General features: G+C 34.2%; 2 protein-coding genes across 3 annotated transcripts in view; both read right to left on the reverse strand.

Annotated features, from left to right (window-relative positions):
- The window catches only part of LOC123307793 (UDP-glycosyltransferase UGT5-like), a 39,578-nt gene extending 34,767 nt beyond the window's left edge, over positions 1–4,811 (reverse strand). Inside the window, exon 1 of one of the 2 annotated variants that reach the window (XM_044890227.1) lies at positions 3,933–4,811. In XM_044890227.1, the coding sequence (XP_044746162.1) occupies positions 3,933–4,796 (864 nt within the window). In that variant the 5' untranslated portion in view covers positions 4,797–4,811. Of the gene's footprint in view, positions 1–326; positions 1,201–3,932 lie in introns of those variants that run through there. The other variant, XM_044890229.1, reaches the window with a different exon arrangement.
- Positions 4,812–8,692: 3,881 nt separating this feature from the next.
- Positions 8,693–22,113, reverse strand: LOC123308051 (5-formyltetrahydrofolate cyclo-ligase). Its single transcript, XM_044890588.1, has 5 exons — positions 22,097–22,113; positions 14,417–14,585; positions 13,107–13,234; positions 12,640–12,767; positions 8,693–8,945 (listed from the first exon to the last, which is right to left on the reverse strand). Coding segments are annotated over exons 1-5 (648 nt in total). The 5' UTR covers positions 22,099–22,113; the 3' UTR covers positions 8,693–8,724.
- Between the last annotated feature and the right edge of the window lie 112 nt (positions 22,114–22,225).

Raw genomic sequence — 22,225 nt, forward strand, 5'->3', positions numbered from 1 at the left:
TCCATTCAATTAACAATTCTGAAGAAACTTTATTTCAGAGCAAAATGTCAGAGTTTTGGAATACGTCAAAATCTCTAGTTTTACTGATACCCCAAAAAGATTGGAAAGTTACGATGTTCGCCATTTTTTGTTTCTCTGGAAAAAAGTTTAGAAAGTGGTCATTTTTTTTGCCTTAGCTCTTATTGGTTTCGCGCGACAGGACATCAAATTTGGGAATTCCTATACATGTCTTCTGCGGAAATCTTGATATTCGAGATGAATTCAAAAAATTCAAGATTTCAAAAGAATTTTCATGACTGAACCCTTAATAAAAAAAAAGCTCAAACCTCATGCATATCGTTGTATCCTTTCTCAGCCACATTTCTGAAGAGTATGACATTAGGTACCAAGGGTCGTAGATCGGAGAATATCGGATTATTATTGCTAAACATCAAACTCGAACTTTTAACCATTTCCTCTATATAAGGCATATCCTCTCCAAAATACTTTTTCGCTATATTATGTGCACGGGGAAACATAACAAACTTATTGATTATAAAGGTTCCTATAGTAATATAAATATTATCGAATTTTTCCCAGAATGTCAATTTTGGTACGAGTTCCGAATAATAATCTGTAAACAACACAGGGTGTATAGAGTTGCCATACAAAAAGTGCCAATAAGTCTTCAAACTCAATGAGGAAACAGCCACTAAAGGAGCATCGAACTTGTGTTGTAACCCGAAAAGAATTGGGTTTATTCCTTCTATAATGATGAGGTCAAAGTGGTTCTTATTTTTCTCTAAAATTACTTTCACTTCTTCCTTCTCAAATACCATTTGTAAAGCCTCCGCGTGGAGATCTTGGAGAACGATTTGAATCTTGAACGTATTCATATTTTCTCTCCTCAGATGTGTTATATCTGTTCTCTTTAAAATGTCATAAGTATAACCTGTGTCTATTTCCGTTAAGTTTGTCAAGCTTGGATCGTTTAGTGGATTTGGAACAATGGCTGTAACTTCGTGTCCCCTCAAAGAGAGTTCTCTCCAGAGGGGTTGGAACACTCGCTGGTGGCTGATAGATGGAAACGAACACCATCCTAATATTCTAGCACTTTTCACGTCACGCAAAGTAATGATAACAATGAGAAATATTATGAAAATAACATAATAACACGCTTGCATTGTAGACCGGTATGCCTCTCAGTATAAACGACCCATATGATATCATAATTATTATCATTTGTTTGAGTTTCGAGATAAGAGAAATTCATTTCGAAAATGTATAACATGATAGAGAAAAGTGCAAGTAATAATAATGTTTACTATACAGGCTGGTTCATTGGTAAATACAGAGTGTTTTCAAAGGCTTTTTTTGTCAAAAAATAGAATTGATCAAAATGAGTCGTTTAACCAAAAATTGTCTATATAATATAAAATATCCAAAATGGCTGAGATACAACTCCTAGAAGTTTGACAAAATTTCATTGAATTTCAAGTACGGGACTCTGGAAGGTGACTCCGGCATCTCAAAAACAAAACAAAGCATAAACAGATGGCTGGACAATGAATGGTTCAGTACCAAGTTTATCGGATTAGATGCATCAGGTCACTTTTGAGAGAATCATTATTGTTTTATCGTGCAATTTAGGGTGGAAAAAAATGTAGAAAATCGAGGCAATTTCTTGAAAGTTAGTTATGTGGAAAAAGTGCTGTGATGTTTCCCCATTTCATCCCATTTTCATGAAGACTGTTGGAATGTTCGAACAAGAAGATTGTGATGCCCATTGTGAAAAAATTCGTAAATAATTTAGACGAAATTTATTAGTGGAATTTTGAAGTATTATTCTATTTTTTACACTTATGTCCTGTCAGTTGGTATCGAAATGAGCCATTTCATGAAATCGTGTAAGTTACTAAAAAATAATGAGAAAAATTCGACAATCCTAAGTTTTCATTTTCATTACCACGTAAATATCCTAAACGAAACCACACGGTCGAATCAGGAGATAAGATTTTTCCCATTGCTTTGCGATAATTCGGCCAACAAACGGTCTAGGGTCGTATTAGGATCTATTTCAGTAATCAGTTTCTCAGTAATCATTTTCAATTTATTTTTCAACTTTGTCATTTTGAAAGTTTCGACCACTTCTACCTTCTGTAGAAAAAAAAAGCCCACCTTCAAATATACCCTGTAGACATAAGTTAACCTGAGGTAGAGCAAGCCTAGACGAGTCAAAAAACACCTTATCTAATATGATAAGTTTTTAACTTCATAACCCAACCATCATTTATCTGAATGATGCTTTATGATTTATGTATAAGTCAATATTTTCAATTGCGTATAACTCCCGAATCACCTAGTACAATCAATTGATATATGGAATGTGAAATACTCTTCCATTGCTCAATAGATTCATTCTATATGGATAATGGATCAGAATATTCGGAATAAACTGAAAATATTCGATAGGGACCAGTAGATTACATTGCCCGGCACGACAAATAAGAATTTTTGTTTGTACATTGAATTTAAAAAATTGTTGTTACACTTAATGAAAACCTTGTATTTATTTCAAGCATTTTGCGGATAAATTAGGATTTTGGATAATTTTCTTCAAAATTATCAACCGTGATTAGATTAATGAATCGATTAATCGATAAATGAAACTTCAATGTGAAGATTTTCTGAAATATTGGTTAACCATTCTCCTGGATACGAAAGCAAACTCATTATGTCAAATTTATTTTTCGGAGAAACACGAACTTTAATAGAATAACGTTATTCCCATAGCAGTGTATCAAGGAAATGACGAAAACTTGAGGTAATGATGTAATAATCCACCCAATAGAAGAACTTTGTAAGGCTCTCACTGGTTCTGAATTCTCAAACAAAAGATGGAAATTTCTCGCTTCCATGCACAAAAGATACATACAAAAGATAATCTGGAAAAATAACCTCTCGACAGTTGCGCTAAGACCAGGAATTATTGTGCTGCTTAGCATCACATAACCGGCGAAGAAATGTCGAATTTATAGCTAGACTTTCAAGAAAAAGCTGATTTCATAAAATGGCGATATTTCCATAGCAACGCATTTTATCCGGAAAGTGTCAAAGACGATTCTGTTATCTGTGGTCAAAGATGTTTCGAGGAGTCGACCTAACAATCCACCCAGCACCAAAAAACTTTGTTAAGACCTCTACTATTCCCAAATTCTTCGCCAAAAAACCGAAATCTTCGACTGCCTTGCAATCACACCCTGTACAACAAGAAAAGATTGAAAAAAATTACCGTTTGCTAATGGAATATGAGCAAAGTATAGGGCTTGGTATTTCGGGGTCAAAATCAAAAATCCTCAAAGTACCTTGTCTCAAAGTTACAGCTATTCAAACTTAGGCAACTTTTAGGTGTCCTCCTTCCTTTGCTGCTTATAGGTTTCTTCAACTGCCTTTTTTTGTTTCCTGCTTGTAATAATGTTTTATCCCCAAAGATGAAAACGAGCTGACCAATCTCTTGGTTGACGTTTCCGCATTTCTAAAAATTGAATTGCTACTTTTCCATCCGATAAAGGAAATTAAAAATGCTGATAATTACGAGAATGAAAGAAAAAAAAATTATGGCAAAAAATATGTAGGTACCAACGGAACTCAATTGAAGTAATTCAGCGTCTTAGTTTCAAGTTAGTAGTTTAGAAACTACTGAATTAATTTTTTTTCCTTATGGTGGGATTCCAATTTTCAACGAGCCCACACAAGGTATATTTTTTATTGGGGTTGCGGCTGGAGGAAAAACTCTAAATTGTATTGTCAGAAAATGAGAATAAAAATCAATTAATGCGTTTCAGCGTTTCCATATTGGTTGAATAAATATTAATTTCATTCCAAACTTATGCTTGAGCCTATATAAGCCGCTTCTAACGATTTGATCATTGATAAACCTATTAATACAATACCTTATCCATCAATTCATTCCTGCTGAAAGAAACATGCGAGAACTGCATCGAATTTGGCACAAGAGGTCTTCTATCAGCAAAAACTGGGTTAATATTTTCGAATACGACACTCGCTCCTCTAACCATTTCTTCAATATAGGGCATATCGTTTCCGAAGTATTCCTTAGCTACAGCGTCAGCATGTGGACTTATTATAAATTTATTAGTTAAATAATTTCCAATTGTTAGATACAGACTGTCTAGTTTCTCCAGCAATGTCATCGGTGCGGATAGTTCAGACACGAAGTCTGGATATAGAGCGGGATGAATAGAATTTCCTATGAGGTAATTTAGATGATTGAAGAAACCCAGCGATGATACTGCCACCAATGGAGACTTGAGCTTATGTTGCAAGCCGAATAAAATCGGACTATGAGCTTCTATAATGATCAAATCATAAAAACCTGCAGGTTTCTCGAGAGCATTCCGAACAGCTTCGATCTGCAGTGACATCTCTATGGATCTCTCATGCACCTTGTGGAAATAATAGAGAGTTCTGAAGGCGTTCGATATCTCCCGACGCATATTGGATATATCTATCTCTTTCCAAACTTTATAAGTGAAGCCCGTATCTATTTCTGTGAGATTAATTAATAGGATATCGTTGAGGGGATTCGGGGTTATGACAGTGATTTCGTGACCTCTCAAGGAGAGAGCCTTCCAGATCGGTTGAAATGCACTTTGGTGACTGACCGCAGGACATGTGAACCATGCTAAGATTTTTGCGCCGCGAACTGAACTCACTAATAACAACAAAACTGCACTTGCGAACTTCATTGCGAATACTTTGTGGCTCACTGGATAGGCGGAGGAAAGGAACATCATATCGGATCATTCGAGCGCTTACGCCCAGGGTACCTTAGTCATCCTGGTGAAGTCCCTCGATTACAAATGCATGACGTGAATTACGAAAACTGAAAACTCTAGTTTCGGATTATTTGAAATTGCTTGAGTGAAATGATTGATTTATAGATTTAAATTATGAAATCGTAACTAAACAACCGGCGTGTACTATGCATTTCAAAACTTCCAAATTTTGATTTGAGTCAAAATAGTCTATCCCAGGGCCGGTTTATTCCCCTCTCGTTTAGGCTAGCTATTGGACAGTTTCACGATAGGTCAATAAACCTGAAAGAAGAAACATGAAATCCTCGATATCTCTCCAATAACTAGCAAAGCGTTTAATTTGGACTACCGGTAGATTCGGGTGACTTGGGACAGTCCTGTAACTTGGACAATTACCCCCATGCAGATTTCTTTGTTTCTTACCATTTATGAGTGAAGAGACAAACTTATAAGATTGTGTAGCGTCTTTTCAGTTAGCTTAACAATTAATTCCTGTTGAGTTTGCCGTGACCAGAGAGTTTGAATTGACAGGAAAAATCAATGAATTCAGGAGATTAAAAGCGCGTTTTTTTATGGCCCTTATACTTTCAAGTGTCCTGTACATGTGTTTCATTTTGTGCATGTGTAATTTTTTTTTCTGGATACGTGGGATATTGAGATTTTAGATATGTCATGAAACAAGGTTGTTTACAAATCAAACGGCAACACGGAACTCATTCTAAATTTTGTTTTTTCATAGGGTGTTTTGGGACAATGCTGAATTGATACAAGCGGCGCAGGAAATATGCCGATTTTTCATAGGATATTATCATTTTTACGTTATTTCCTCAAAGAAATCACCGAAAAATGAAGGAAATCGAAGTTCCCTTGTTTTGTTTAGTTTTTTTTACATTTGAGTTGAAATATATTTACTTCCGCTGTAATAGGGGTTTATCATTTAATTTCCTTACCTAATTTCAACTACATAATCACAAATTCTAATTTTTCGAAACTATACACCGTTCCTAGTCATCTATTCCATTTGAGAGTTGAGAAATCAATAGATTTTAACTTGTGTCCCAAGCCTCCGAAATCGGTGGGTGACTTGGGACATGCATATTTTTTTTTCAAAATTTATCTTCGAGTTCTGAAGCATGGTATATATCCTAATCAATAGTCTGAGTCATTATAAGTATACTCGAAGCTTTTTTTCAGATAAAAATAGGTCGCCGTTTTAAATATATGACAAGTTGAATTCAACAATCGTCCCAAGTCACCAGAATCTACGGTACCCAAAAAGCTACAGGAGGTCAGTGAATTTAAAAAACGTTAATTTAATGAACACTTTACAGAGAGGAAGAATGAATATACCAGTCCAACTTTTATACGATGATCATTAATCATCACTTCATTAATATAGAAAATTCCGTGAATAGGTACTAACAAAAAAAAAAATCTTTCTTAAAAGATTTGCGTATTTCAAAAACTATTCTGCTACTTTTTCTCAAATTTTAATAATATATGGTGCATCTATAAAATGAGTTATTTATCTTACAATTGAATAATAAGGATGAGTGTTCCCAAAAAAAAAATTGTTGCAATAGACTTGAGAAATTTTAGGAATAAAATGAAGTCAGCATTCAGAAGTACGATATCGTTGCCAGACTGTCAAAAAAAATAGTAGCTTCTACTCCTAACATTATATATACAGGGTGAGTCTTTCAGTCGTACAAATAGTAGATTCTGGAGGTGAAAAGATACACTTTCTTCCTGTACCATTTGTACGATTTTTTCCGATTCGGTCCTGATAAAATGATATTTGAGCTATTTTGAGATTTCATAATGAGCTGTGCCACCCCTGGAGAAACACAATTACCTTCAGAATTTCTAGCTAAATCTTTCAAAAAGAGTTGCATTCGGTCAAAGTACCCAATTTTTCGAATTTTACAGATATGTATTTTTCATTTTTTAACATCAAATTACTCGAAATCGGCATATTATACGACAAAATATGAAGAATACTTTCATTTTACAAAACGTTCAAATATTTAGTAGATATCGTCCAACTTCAAGAGTAGAATTCTTTCAATTTTTGGTATTTTCATGGTACGTAATGGTCATAACGAAAAAACTCAAAGACGTGGGTGGAAGATTCATCAAATAAATGAAAAACTATATTCCGAAAAAGTTCATTTCATGCGATAAAACCGTTCGTGAGATAGAACTAAAGATAACATCTTTTATGGTTTTTCAACAGCCTGTATCTTTTAAGTCGACCTAATTCGAAGAAAATGGTAAAGGAAAAATGTGTTTCTTTTGATCTCAAGAATCTACTGTTAGAATATTTGTTCTAGTCGAAGACTCGGCCTGTATAACGAATTTTCGTGCGAAATGGGCGATTTATTAAGATTATCAATTCAGAAATCTCCCAGAATTTTCTATATAAATGATGATGATAAACTTTTCATTTTTATTGCTTGTTCTGAGTAAAATTTTTTTCTGATTTTGCACTGTATATTTGCTGGTTGAGTGAATTAAGGAAACTGATATCAGGTGAGAGAAAAAATGTGTCAACGGAACATGGTTTTCATTAAGACGCATACAATTTGGTGAATTCTCTCCCATTATGTTCTGTATTGTCTTTTTTCATTCCTTTTACCTTCGCATATCAGAACTGCTCTTTTGTTCTCCACTCTGTTCGAATATTTCATTTTCTTGGTTTGTTAATTTTATGATGAAGTATGGTGTTGAATCTGTAAAGATTTTGTAAAGATGTAATTAAAGATTTGTCTAGCCTTGCGAAAAGAACCACTGGTTCCGAAATGTCGGCAGAATCATAACTGATTAAGTAAGTGAGTTTTGTGTCCTCCAAGGTTTAACAGGGGGTATTCTTTGTGGGAATAAGGACAAATACTTGAGAACTTTCAAAATATATTTGGCGACGTTTCGCAGATTTTCATCTGCTTCATCAGACCTAAAAAAACACCAGAGATGGGGAAAACATACAAAACAATAAGATAAAATTTACCTCTATAAACTAAAGCTCTATTGGAACACTGGTTATTTATTTTTTGTACAAATTCCTATGACATGCTGATGAATTTTTGAAGATGAAGGTGAATACTACAGTATCTCAAAAACAAGATTACTTCGTCTTGCCTCCCTGTACACAAGTGAGTCATATTGTGTGTAATTTTTCATACACAAGTCAGTGGATACCCTTTCTGACGAATATCTTTTGTATATATTCACCCAGTTGAAGAATAACTAATGAAAAACCCTCTACTAGGTCAAGGATACAAGTCATGAAGAAGTAACTCATGATGTCTCATACAATAATTACATTACTGGAAACCAGGCCTTCTGCAAACAGAAGGCAAATTGGACTAAAATCCATCGTAGCTCTTGGCAATAAAGTTCAGAAAGTGGAGCATTGGCTGTATTCGGGTTCTGCTTTTGGACGGTCCGAGAATTGTTCTGAAACTGCGCAAAACTGTTGCGCCCTAGTATAAAATCCTCTGCGCAGTTCTAGAACCATTCTCGGACTGTCCGAAAGCCGAACCTGAATACAGCTATTTTATATACCCCTACTTTTAAATCTTTCGATGGTAGTTTTCATGAAGATTCATATATTTGAGTGTGAAATTCTTTCAAAACAACCAGAAATACAGATTAGCATTTGATGGAGTTTGCTCATCGATGAAATTCATCTCGATTATTGCATAATTCTAGGTTGAAGCTTGAGGAATCCATAGATGAACAACCCATCTCATCAAGTTAGGTAACATTAATACTCCAATTTACCTACCATAATCTCTTCTCTGACTGTGAATATTTCTATTTTTCGAAAATCATTCGTTCTACGGTATTCTAATCAAATGATCATAACCGAAAAATGAAACAGCAAGCGATAAATTATATTAGAACTTTAGTCAACAAAGACAATCTTGTCAATAACTTCATCATGCTCATCAGTTGGAATGTTATCCACAACTTGTTCCTTGAAAGCAACTCCAACTGTTATGACTGTTTTTTTCTGTTTACTTCTGAGGTTCTTTATATAGCGGTCATAATATCCACCACCATGTCCCAATCTGTGTCCATTAGTCGTGAATGCTACTCCTGGAACGATCAACAGATCTAGCCCACCTAAAAATGTCGGATCATATAGGAGTTATGTAAGTATACCATTTCAGGCATAAAATTTCATCGAAAAAATTCATTTTTAGTCATTCTATACTATAGTTGAGGAGCCGAAGAGGGAAATTCGGGATTTACTCGAGCGTCTCAGATTAATGTAAGGGGACATACCTTGGACCCTGTAGAGTACCTCTACCAAAAATTAGACCTGTATATAGGGGGAATTCTCTAGGACAGCCTGTCAGAATAGTAAAAAAAAAAACGATCATTGTTCATACTCGAGCGTGTCAGATTAAGATATATGTGGTTAATTACATGTTGAAAAGTATATATTCTCTTGAACTGACAATTTAAGCGTGTCGAAAATGTGGGAGGGCGCCAAAGTTGCAAAAAACAAACGTCACGTGTACATTCTCGAGTGCGGTGGCGTTTGTTTTTATTTTGAAGCTAATATTTCAAGAATAACGGAAAAAATATAATCTGACAGTTTTAACATGCCGAAACAATAAAAATTGGCCATAAAGGTCACGAAAATCAGTTTTTTTTAATTATCTCCTCCCCTGGGCTTCGAATCTTTTTCGCATTCATTATAAAAGTTGTACAGCACATCATTTTCTACAAATTTTGTTCGGAGCAATTTTTTGTACGTTCAAACGTTTTTGAGATATATGGCGATTAATGCGAGGTATTTAGAGATACATGCTGTAGCAAAAATTCACTCGTTGGAAAATAGTACATTCTAAGGTTCAGTGAGAGACTTATTTCGAAATTGTCATTATAGAAATACCTTGTCATTTTGACAATTGGATGATGTAGATTAGACTGGGATTCTAAATTGACCTCGCCCTTTCGCATGTGTGGCTAAGCTCCTCGCCCTTATCGCCCTCTGACTCGAGAACGGTTAAGAGTAAGTAAAATTGCTTCAGACAAAAGTTGTGTAGAATTTCATTATCTACAACATTCATAATGAATTCAAAAACGATTAGAGGTCAAGGTTCAGGCAGGGGAATATTCGGAAAAAAAGAATTTTTATCATCTTCAAAGTGTCAGAGTAAGAAAACCCCCCCTGATTAGTGTCAGATTAATGAGTCAATACGTCTACAACACCTAACCATCTGTATGAAAATCTGATACGCTCGAGAATGTACAGGTAATAATTTTTTTTTTACATTTTCAAAGGACCGCTTTGACCTTGCGTCACGTCCAAATTGTGTGTCCCTTGAAAAGTAGCTTCCTTTGGGTCCAATTAACATATCCTCCAAAGATCTGACACGCTGGATTTTTTTTTTTCACCATTTTCAACGCTTCCGTACGGCCAGTCCCACCGCGCAAACTGTCAGTGTTTTGGATTTGTTGTTGCATTAAAATTATCAGCAAATTAAGAACATGGTTCTTACGCACGTGCTGAAAGAATTTACTTCTGAATCCTTCTTCAAAATTGGGGACAAAATAGAAGGAGAGAGGTCAGAGTGAAAATATTCTATTCATAAATGTTCCAGCGACTCCATAGGGTATCCCAATGTTACTGTAGATTATTATAAATCTTACCCAATTACTGTTTCGCGATATTTCGACATTTTCTACGATGCAGGTATGTTCAAACAAAAAAGGGACCAGAGTAGAAAACCCCAGATACATTTAGCAATGTTGAAAATATAATGACAAAAGCTCCACGAACCTATAGGTTGTGGTTTTATCTCAACTGGCTGGAGTCTCCGTTGGCATTTAGAATGGAGTTTATTCAGTAACAAATTATGCACAAAAAAATTATTCTACACGATTTTGAATAAAAAAAGACAGCAATGTGTTGACATGTTATCAGAAAATTGAAAAGGTTACCTAGCCTCGTATCATCCAAATACAAAAATTAGAGTTTGGTATCCATCAGTCAAAAACAAAATGTGGGACCTATTTTTTTTTCTGTGACTAGAGTCCCAACTCGGGAATCATGTCCAGTCCCGAGTGACGTCGACAAATTCGGGACTGATATTCGGTCCCGAATTCAACGATGCACTGCACTGGTGCTTTGAAATTATTGAGAAGTGAAAGAAGAACTCAATTTTCAGTACAAAGTAAGCCTATACCCAGTGAAATAAAAACAATGATTCATATTTCAATCAGGCATGTAGATATGAATTGTTAAAGATAAATATGTTAAAGGATATTTTATTTTCAAATCAACATTTATAAGGAGAAAAAAGAGCAACCTTGAAATGAAACATCTAAGGTGAACATTTCAAACAGAACCACTACCTTTACCTTTTTTGGCTACATTTTCATACACTTCATATAAAAATACAATTCATTGAGGTGCCGCAGCATTGTACCTATCGTTATTTCGTATAAAATATCATACATTTCACAAATATATTTGGCAGCTTCCTTTCTCGATCGCATTTTTTCAGTCAAGAAAGGCCACAAAGAAGAGGTTCACTTCTGAATCAAAAATTACGTCTGTCAATGGGGAATTCTCCTCAATATGGGATATCACTGCATATGCAAGTTAAAACTGAATAATTATGAGTTTCATTCATGATTTTTTCAAATTCGCCGCGGAAACTATTCAAAATCATCCTTCAAATATGGGGTTTTAAAATTTAAATCGCTTTGTGCGGAGTTTACGATTTGGCAACAGCGCATACAAGACAATGAAAAGAACAATGTCCGATCAGCTTATTTATAAAATAACAGCTGTTGATCTACAGGCGCCTACTTACTGGCGAGCTTCAACTGCAACCGGCCATAAAAATCCCATAAAATTTTACGACCTTCCTCGTTCTTCCCAGACTTCATAGACAGCCATCTATGTCTATCTCATCAAGATAATGTATTTGTTGTCCTTTATTATCAAGGCATATTTCATTCGATGTTGTTAACTTTTGCAATCCACATGAAATGCTTTAAATTTTAAATACCCATTTTTATTTTTCATTTTTAAGTGCTAAAAATATTTATTTTTTTTGGGAAACGCTTAAAATGGTTATTTCAAAATGTGACGTTTCAAAGATATATTTAATAAAAAATACATCGTTTTCGTCAGAATGGATCCATTTACACGTAGCAATTCTCAACTTTCTCACCAGTTAGAATTGCATACTTTGCTGCTCCTTCCATTCCCAAATTCCAAGATAGCATTTTCTCTTGTCTTTTCAATCTTGATTTAGAAAAAGCCCACACTATTTTTTGATAAGGAATCACTCCTTGAATTTTGTCGAAACTACTCATAAATAATATTATACGTTTCGCGAACATAACCTCAAAACCCTTTTTCAATGTCGGGACTGGACAAGGATCCCGAGTAAGGACAAGAAACTTGTTTGGTAATTGAGTCATTTGATTTCATCAGTCGGGACTGGACACAGATCCCGAGTCGGGACTCTAGTCACAGCCACTTTTTTATGGAATTTTAACAGTAGAGCGTAATGAAGGAGATATTGTGAGGCTTTTTATTGCTTAATTGAATTTTGATTAATTGTCCAATAGTTTGATTATTGTCCAATAACGTTACTCTTGGTTAAACAGAGTCCTCCGTTCTCTATTTAATTTTGGTTGAGATTAAGGAAGAAAAGGAACTTGTATAACCATCAATTGCAAGGAGTGAGGCTCCAAATATGAAATCTTAGCATTCTTCTAATGATTTCTGAGAAACTTCATCATACGAGAGAATGAGGTACAGTAAATACAGAATTGCGAAAAAAATTACCAGTCTCAAGAGCATTCTCCCTCTGCTCGATCAACTTTGGCTGCTTAATTTTCCAACGTGTAAGAGGCAGGTTATCCCAGTCTTCCATTGAATGTAGTTTAACCATTTCCATTCCTGCTTTACTATACCTTGAAAAATGAAATAAGAGAAGATAATATGCAGATCAATATTGATGATTTATGTATCATATGAAATTTCAGAACATAGAAGTAAATAAAAGGAAATATTGTTCAACTATCTTTCGTAATATTCTACCGATAATATCGGATTTTCAGACCACAAATGGCATGAATGGAACATTGTTGAGTTCAGAAAAGTGATATTGTTAATAACGTTACAATGACTCGAATAACAATAGATTTTTCTGAGGATTGTAATGGACTATTTATCATTCAACATAAAATCCTATCAAAATGAGTTGCGGAAATTTATTATCGCTTTTATAAGAACAAAACCTGGTAGCTTACCTAGGAATGAAGCATTGTTTTTCATCCAAGAATATTCTTTCGATAATTGGTTTAGTGTTTATCTCATTCTCTGTGCTTAAAAATATAGACACACGCTGGCTTTTTTGAAATTCTGGTAGTCCTAAAATCTAAAACTCATTTATACTTCGTAATTACTTTAATGCTCACTGATTCGAAAACAAATGTTGAAAACAACATCAGTGAAAATTAATTCAAAAATGAAAGGGGGAAATATAATATCAAGTACATAAAGGGTATTTTTGTGACCAAAAACGTGAACATAATAACACTGACATCGACACGATTCGAACATTTGAAATGGTTGATGATCTTATGTTGATTGTTGAATGAAAAATAGGAAGGTAATAGGGGGAATTTCAAGAAATGAGCTGGTTTGAAGTTTGAGGAATTCTGCATTATTGAAAAGTGTGTCCGTTATCTTGTCAGGAAAATTTGCCTGACAAGGTCGCGCAATTCTTTAATGCTCTGATATCTATACTTATACAGAGTGAGTCTTTCCAAACCGGCTTTGAAAAATTGAAAATACATGAAAAAATGTAATTTTTAGTTACCTATATTTTACAAAGAATTTCATCGAATAGAATATTTTTTGGAATATACTTTTTCCTTCACGTGATGAGTCTGCCAACTCTTAAAAGTAAGCTGAACCCTGACTAAAGAATATTGGACCATTTTGGAAAATGAAAGTAAGTATTCTCCATGTTTTCTAGTATTATATGCTGCGATTTCGAGTGATTTGATATTTAAAAATTAAGAATACCTATCTGTGGAATTCGAGAATTGAGTATTTTTGCTGAAGGTGATTGGAGGAGAGGAGAGTGCAGTGGAGTGGAGTTGGATGGAGGGCAGTAGAGAAGAGAAGTGAAGTGAAGTGAAGGAAAGTAATTTAAAAAGAACTCGAGAAGAGTTGAATGAACAAGGCTAAGATGGGTAAAACAATTTCGGTCTGAAAATGGTGCCTACTAATCGGTCAAAAATTTCTAAACCATTCCAACGATGGTATTATTCAAAATAATATAACGAAAGATTTAACTCCAATTGTAACCAATTCGCAGACCATTCAATCAAGAAAACACTGACCGAAACTGATTTGAAATTATTACAAACGTTTAAGTTATTTTTTAGCTAAAAATTCTACTCTTCATACGACTTGACAATACATTGAATTTCATTGAAAGATAATTCAAAAATGAAATCTTTCAACGAATATCATAATTCTCATAGAATATTTCGAAAAAATTTTATTCTGAATAAAATCGATATCCACTTATATTATGATATACACTCACTTTTCTCACCACTATTTCACTTTGTCCATCCTTTTCTTCTTTCGTTAACTCACTTAATCTATGAGCAATCTCTTCCCTCAATTTGATTTTCCGTTCCTTAGCTGTCAACATTGCATTACCCAATGAGGAAAAGAATTTCTTCATAATATAACTGCTATGACCTGTTGGCCTGAAATGAAATAAAGTGATAAAATTGTTGTCGTATTTCTATTGAGACAATACGAACAACGATAAGAAAATACGAAGTTATTATGAACTACACAAAATATATTTTTTAATTGTAGATCAAAATCATTTAGCTTTGATTTACGGAAATCAATAAATATATGACAAGTAATATTGGAAAGATTCAAAGGTTTGGATTTCTTTCATTCTGGATATTCGAATATAATTTTCATAACATAAATTCTCTACGAAACGTTATATACATATATTTAAAGTGTGTATGTAACAAACAGAGTCGTGAAACTTTGTTGCTTAGAGAATTTTTTTCGTTCACATAACTTTATTATTAGGGGTTGAAAATTACAATTTTTTGAAAAATAAAATTCTCTTATGGTTTCCAATTCAATTCTGGAGAAAGAAAGTCTCCAAAATTTCGAAACAGTGGATACTTTTCTCAGAATGAATCGAAACTTACAAGCAGTTCTTATCATTTCAGTTCATTACATAAGTGTTCCATAGAATGAAATATCCTAAGATATTGGGGTTGCTATTTTCAACCCCTAATAATAAAGTTATGAGATCGAAAAAATTGTTTGAGCAATATCTACTTAGGGCTTCATTAGGTAGGGGAGAGTTGGATAAAACGAGATAGCTAACGTTATATAACCCATAACTCCCTAAACAAGCTATTGATAACTGCAACTTCTGCACAATAACATCTCTGGTGTCTTCTCTAAACATTGAATATCGAGCATTCCTTCATTGTTTGATGATTATATAGAAAAAGTAATATTTGTGATAAAAAGTAAAGTATCCTGTTTTGCCCTTCTAGTCGGGTAAAATGGGATGATGTATGAATAAAAATGAAGATGATTATGAGAGTCAGATATATTTATCGAAATTGAAAACAGAACACCTTAGGAAACTCATACTTCAAAAAACAAATCAAGACTTCAGCAACGACAAAAATCGCACGAGTACGGATCAACATCACTCTCAACTCGGGCACAAGCTTCGTGAGACCAAATACGACAGTCCTGGCACATTACCCAACCGTCAGCACTCTTAGGCCTGCCGCAGACATGCAACTTTTCAGTTGCTCAACAGTTTGATTGCAAGCGGTTCGAGGGCGCAAACAAAGGCAATCGCTGCAACTTTTCAGTTGCATGTCTGCGCGGTCCCATATAAATGCATTGTACTCACTTCTGCAGCTAAACAGTTGCAAAACTAAAAATTGCATGTCTGCGGCAGAGTTCAATTCTGAACAATAAATGCAGGTTACATCGGGTTCTTCTTCATCTTCTGAACTACAATTTTTGTTTCTTCCTCTCTTCTCTTTTGACGACTTTTTGTAAGATATTGTATTTTTTACCTTCTCTTTATTCTTGTTTATTACTGCCGATTCGTTTTTCTCGCATATTTTCCCATCCTTCTTTAGACTTGTTGAACAATAAAATTCGAAATCTTTGTGGAAACCAATAGATCTCTTGGTTGGGCAAAACGGGATAGTATCCAGTTTTATCCGACTGCATGGTATCCCATTTTGCCCGACCGCGTCTTCCAAAATATTATTCAGGGTTTTTACGAGAAAAAATATTTTCTTATATCTTTAAATATCACGAAATATAGTCAATTATTCGAATTTTCATATGAAATACTCATCGCTATTTATTTTCGTTATTCAAATTGAAAAATTATCCATTAACTACTGGTAAAACTAAATAGTATAACACTACCTTCACGAATTGCAGCTTGTCACACGTTACAGATTTACAATTCATTTGAATAATGAACTTCTACATTTGAAGATACCTTATTCACAGCGAGTTATATTACCACTATTACCAGTCGTCAAATAGCCCTGCTTATTTTCGAATATTGCCCGATGTCCCGTTTTACCGAACTATCCTGTTTTGCCCAACTCTCTCCTATATGTAGAGTTTTGTAATTAGGACTCAGTGTTTTTTTAGTACCTACCCGTAGAAAAAAATGAAAACCATCAATTAGTCAACGACTTTTGAAGACTGTTTCTTGAAAATGGGGTCGATTCCGAAAGAGAACTATATGAACTACCCCCGCTAATTTTCATCGATTAATCATGTCGTGAAGTCATCCACATTTATTCACAGACATTCTGTATAACGTATTCAGAAAGATATCACACTTTCATTTTTCAATGAATTCATCACAATGAACAATGTTAGGTTAGAATATGATGCGAGGATGAATCTTTGAATTTTTCGTAAAATAAAATATATACAATTTGAAGGATATGCACTGCTCAACAATTGATAGGAATCATTAAACTTCTATCAATTTATTTCAGGAAAATTCGCTTCTAGATGTTTATGTTTGTTCAGATATCAGAGTATGTTGAGTTGATATTATTGTTTTTTTACAGAAAAGAAAAGAATGAATAACTTTATGGAAACAAATTTTGATGGAAAATATGAGAAACCCTAGAGAATAAAAATAAAGAGAAAATGTAAGCTCTCCGTGAAGCTTGGTTTTTTGCGCCATCCTAAAGCATTCTTCTCCTCAGGTTTACTTTCGATTGGACAATTTATGAAATTTTAGGACGAATTAGTCCCAATATCAAGCAAAGCGTTAGATTAGAAAGCTACCCCATACCGTTGATCGGTTTTTCTAGGGAAGAAAGTTCTCTAAGCATCCGTCCCCCTACATGGTCGATACCATGTCTGGGAGCAAGCTGGCCACGACCAGTTCATCATCTCATTAGAATCAGCTTCCAGTTCCAGCCGCCAGCGCCTCACTAATCAGGTTACGTTAAAGATGTGCATTATCGTCATTAAAAGGGAATTTTCTCCAATAGGTCCCCCAAGTTGAACGATTCTTTGTTCAATTATCATATCGTTGTCATAATAGCGTTCTGCAAAACAACCACCTCTGTTCGACGTTTCAAACAAGTGCCATACATTGGAAGTCTATGAGTTCTAACGGGCGTTCAAAAAATTTCGTCGCACGTAGGCTATGGAATTTTAAACGTTGATATTCGGTGCCTGAACGTAGGTCTTTTCTTGAATTACTCCATCTTTCCAAAATGTAAACAATAATGACATTAACCTATACTCCATTCACATTTATTTTAGCAGTCGGTTGGCCATGAAATAATATTCTAAAATTTTTGTAACTAGAACGGATTAAGGTTTGCACTCATGAAAAGTCGTTAATGTCATAACGCCGTTGCCACAACTAATATCCATTTTTATTGCGAAAATGCCGAAAGTGATTGAAAAAAAGAGACAGGGTTTCAGGAAGTGATATTTAGAATTCAGGTCCGCTCATTCAAATAGTTATACCCTGATATTCTAAAATCCACAATACGTCAGACCTCGCGTCAGACGGTAGCGAACATATTATTCAATATAAGAGAATTTATAAAATGTTTCATCTGAATCTAAACGACTCATATTTCAGCTGATTATTTCCACAATCAGAAAGATTGTGAATGAAGAGGATGACAAAGAATTTCCTTCTATTGGGAGACCCAAAATTGTGGTGGCATTTGAGAATTTTATGTTTGAGTGAATTAATGCTAAAAGTTTACTACAGGATTTTCGATGAAGTTCATCGTAGAAGTTTCCGAAAATTTATTTTTCTATTTTTCATTTGACTTGTCCTATACATTGTTATTGTCTTAAGGTACCAATAAATACCTCATTATTATTATTTCATCAATGTATTAAGATGAACAGCCACAAGTACGCGCCAGTTGTCCTGTTAATTGTTTATTCATGTGGAATTTTCGTTCAAAGGTGAAGTTCATCTTGACTTGAAACTTCCTTTAATTCCTTTTACTTATATTAATACAAGATGATTTTTATTGAAGAATTTAACAGTCTTGTACTTATCTGTTAATTTCTCCGGTAGATACCCATTCCCAACCACTGCATCATATGCATTTCATCTTCGGGTTAATATTTTTGAAATCTACAACTGATGTAACGTATTCAAACTTTAGCCAAAGAAGATAACGAACATTAACTCTCCTCATGCTAGGCATATTATATTATACTGATCTCTTGTATTTTCCATGCAAATAACTGGATTTGGTATGCCTTCAATCAGTTTGTATTAACTTCAATTATGTTCGTCACATATTTTCCGAAGAGATTCGACACTGCGATAAAATACGTAATAACAGAAACTTTTACGTAGAACGGGCAACATAGACATAGAACACAAAAATGTTCTGACAAGCGTCATAACCCCACATTTTCGTACTATACAGAGTGAAATGTGTCAAATTTCCATGACCAACCGAGTGCTAAAATAAAAGTGAATGGAGTATATACATCGTAATTTTGTATGGAAAGTGGAGAGGCACTTTTAAGGAAAAGTTAATTCCGCGCAAAGTGCGAGATGCATTTCATCCATTGCGTCAGATCACAAGAATCCAAACAATCTGAGGCGATCAGAAAAGTTCTTGGTAAAAATTTCAACCGATTTCCACCAGTTTCATACGTAAGAGACATGAATTTCGAACGGATCGCGGTGTTTTTTTTTTGTAGAAAGGTTCTACCTATTTCAGTAATATGAATAAAGCACAGTAAGAATCTGAACATGTTTATTAATTCTCTTTGAATATTGAATTGATTTGGTCATTATTGAAAAGTCATGACCAAACTAAAGAACTGAATTACATGAAAATAAATATTGGACACTTTATCAAAATTCAATTAAGCTATAAAAAGACATGATGCTCTCTCCTTATTCAAAACGTTCAACTGTTTAAGTTCCATAAAAGAAAATAGGTCCCACATTTTGCCATTGACTGATGCATACCAAACTCCTTTTTTTTTGGATAGTCCAAGGATAGGTAATCAATCTTTTCTTAAATTTTCTGATAACATGTCAATCTTCATGAAAGCAAACTGATGTCTTTCATTCAAAATCGTGTGGCATAAAATATGCCAACAGATACTCCAGCCACTTGAGATAAAAACCAAACAGGTTCGTGGAGCTTCTGTCATATTTTCATTATTGCTGAAAAACTCTGAGGTTTTTTCTTTGGTCGATTAGTACTTGTTTTGCTTGAACATACCTGTTCCGTCAACGCATTGCAAAACAGTATACTTTCGAAACAATGATTCTTTTAGCAAAAGCTACGAATTACGTTCAGACACCGACGTTCAAAATTCCATATTCTACTTGACGACGAATTTTTTTGAACGCATGTTAATATGCACCTCGGCAATAAAGTGTCTTTACTGTCTCGCTTGTTTGCTATATCCTCGGCTGCGCCTCGGCTATCAACTTGCAGGCTTGACTGTAATAGACAGTTTTTCGTCCTCGGTGCATAAATATCTATTTTGTCATAATGTTATAAAATTATAGAAAACACTAGGACACGTCAAAATTTCAAATTCAATGGGGCGTTTTCAAGTATAAAATCAAATATACAGGGTGATTCGTGCAAATACATCACAGTCCGTCCCCTTTATTTTAAATGAAACACCCAATATATTTTTCTCTTTCTCAAAGCTTATTGATAACCTGATTTCAACGAACTACCATCATCTTATATGGTTTGTTTAGAATAGTACCGGATAAAATTTCGACAGTATTTAATTGGTTACAAGAAACTGAATGCGAGATATAATTTATCAAGGAATTGCGGCTGAGCATATGAGGAAAATCGTTTGAATATCCATAGGATGAACTTTTGTGTGAGATATGTATGTTTTGGTGGCGCCTATATGACTAGACCGTAAGGTTTTTCCCATATATCTATTATATTCTATATCGATAATGGGACCTCGAAAATTGAAGCCAGCCCGTGGCCGGAATCGACTTATGCGCATGTGCAGAAATATTAAGAATAAAAATACCTGATTAGTTCTGTCTCTTTCTGATACATGGTTTTATGAATTGACAGGAATTAAATGATTTTACTTCACAACCGTTCGAATATTTTCGACCTTAACCTATCAATATGTTGATATTGGTCTGAATCAGGTTCAAACTCAGGTTTGCATTACGTAGTATAATTTGTATTTCTTCGTTGATTTCTAATAACTAGAAGTAAAATTCTTGAAACTTCATCATTTTGCAACACTAGACGCTCGGATTCATAACAAAAGTGAAATATTATGTGTAATCCACAGAAAACCTGCGGAGTGCGGAGACTAACAAAAGTGATGTTGAATTAACAAAATTTTAGGACTGTGAATACATTTTTCTAGGTTGTTCACTATCGTATATTGTCTGCATTGTATCTAGATAAGTCTGTTATTGTCTTGAAATTCAGTTGGGAGTTGAGGTAATAATTCTAGTTCAATTTATATGATTGTTTTTTCAGCACTGAAATAGTGAAATATCTAAATCGACATCTATATATATAAAGCTCAACTGTAGTTACTAGTACCTACAAGTTTCTCATCTTCTGGCAATATTATTGCCAAATTGATTATTGTATTGCTTCTATTGAAGCATGGCTCTTTTAATGAGCACTCTGTACTTTTATATATAAAATATAACTACATATTACATTAAATGTTGACCAAAGAATATTTTTTATTGACTATTTAGTAGATTTACAAGAGGGGAAATTCAGGAGGTGAGATAAGTATGATGTTGACACAAACACGCAATATTGAAACTGGTATGAAACAGTAATATTAAACGAAATTGTTATTATGTCACTCTTGAGTTTACTCAGTATAGACAATACCATTCCTATTCGGCACTTATTATTTCACAAATCATAATAATATTGAGTGAATAGTTTTGATGCACTCATTTGGTTTGATCTCTTTTCGTTGATTTATCTGAAAGTTGAAAAAAACGGATAAATTCTCGATGAATTCAATATTCATTAACTTTCGCGTCGAATAAAATTCTTCTCAAAATGTGTACAAGAATTTGAAATAAATCATCATTCGAATTCATTCAACTACAAATATGAAAACAAACTAACCAATATCTTGATTGTCATTTTCGAACTTCTAATTCGCGCATGCGTACAAGTGGATTCCTCCCAACGATTTGGCATAACTTTTTGTCGTAGTCTAGAACGCGTGTTATCGATATTGGTATAATACATATATGGTTTTTCCATAGAGTGTAGGTATATAGCATATGTTTCTTTCTAACCATAGATTAGAGTTACCTTAATCTATGTTTCTAACACAACTAACACAGCCCTCTTGAGGATTTAAGGGGCTGTATTTCTGGTGAGTCAATAAATATTCACGGACCACAGATTGAAGATTTCTCTGCAATCTGTGTTACGGACGCGGTATGTGGAAAAGCAGTTGCGCCACCTCACGAAAGTCATCGAAATCTCGGAGAACCATTGATTGAATTCCTGGTGAGACTTCCCTGTTTAGCTGTAAAGTTGGCGCCACTCATCCACAACTGGGTCTGTCATACTCAAGAGTCGAAAATTTTCCGTTTGTATATATATATATATATACATATATTTATATAGCTTCTTTGATACGAAGTGGAAAATTGGAAATTAAGTCATTTTATGAGAAATAAAAAACTCACATTTCGAACAATTTTCTACATCATCCACATATCACAAACTGAAAGTTATTACTTTTGAAATTTGCAGTGTAACAAAATAATAGGTAATTGGTGTCATTTATCTGTTATACACAAAAAGTTCCCTCCACG

Source organism: Coccinella septempunctata, chromosome 2 (genome assembly GCF_907165205.1).
Source record: "Coccinella septempunctata chromosome 2, icCocSept1.1, whole genome shotgun sequence".
Lineage (NCBI taxonomy): Eukaryota > Metazoa > Arthropoda > Insecta > Coleoptera > Coccinellidae > Coccinella > Coccinella septempunctata.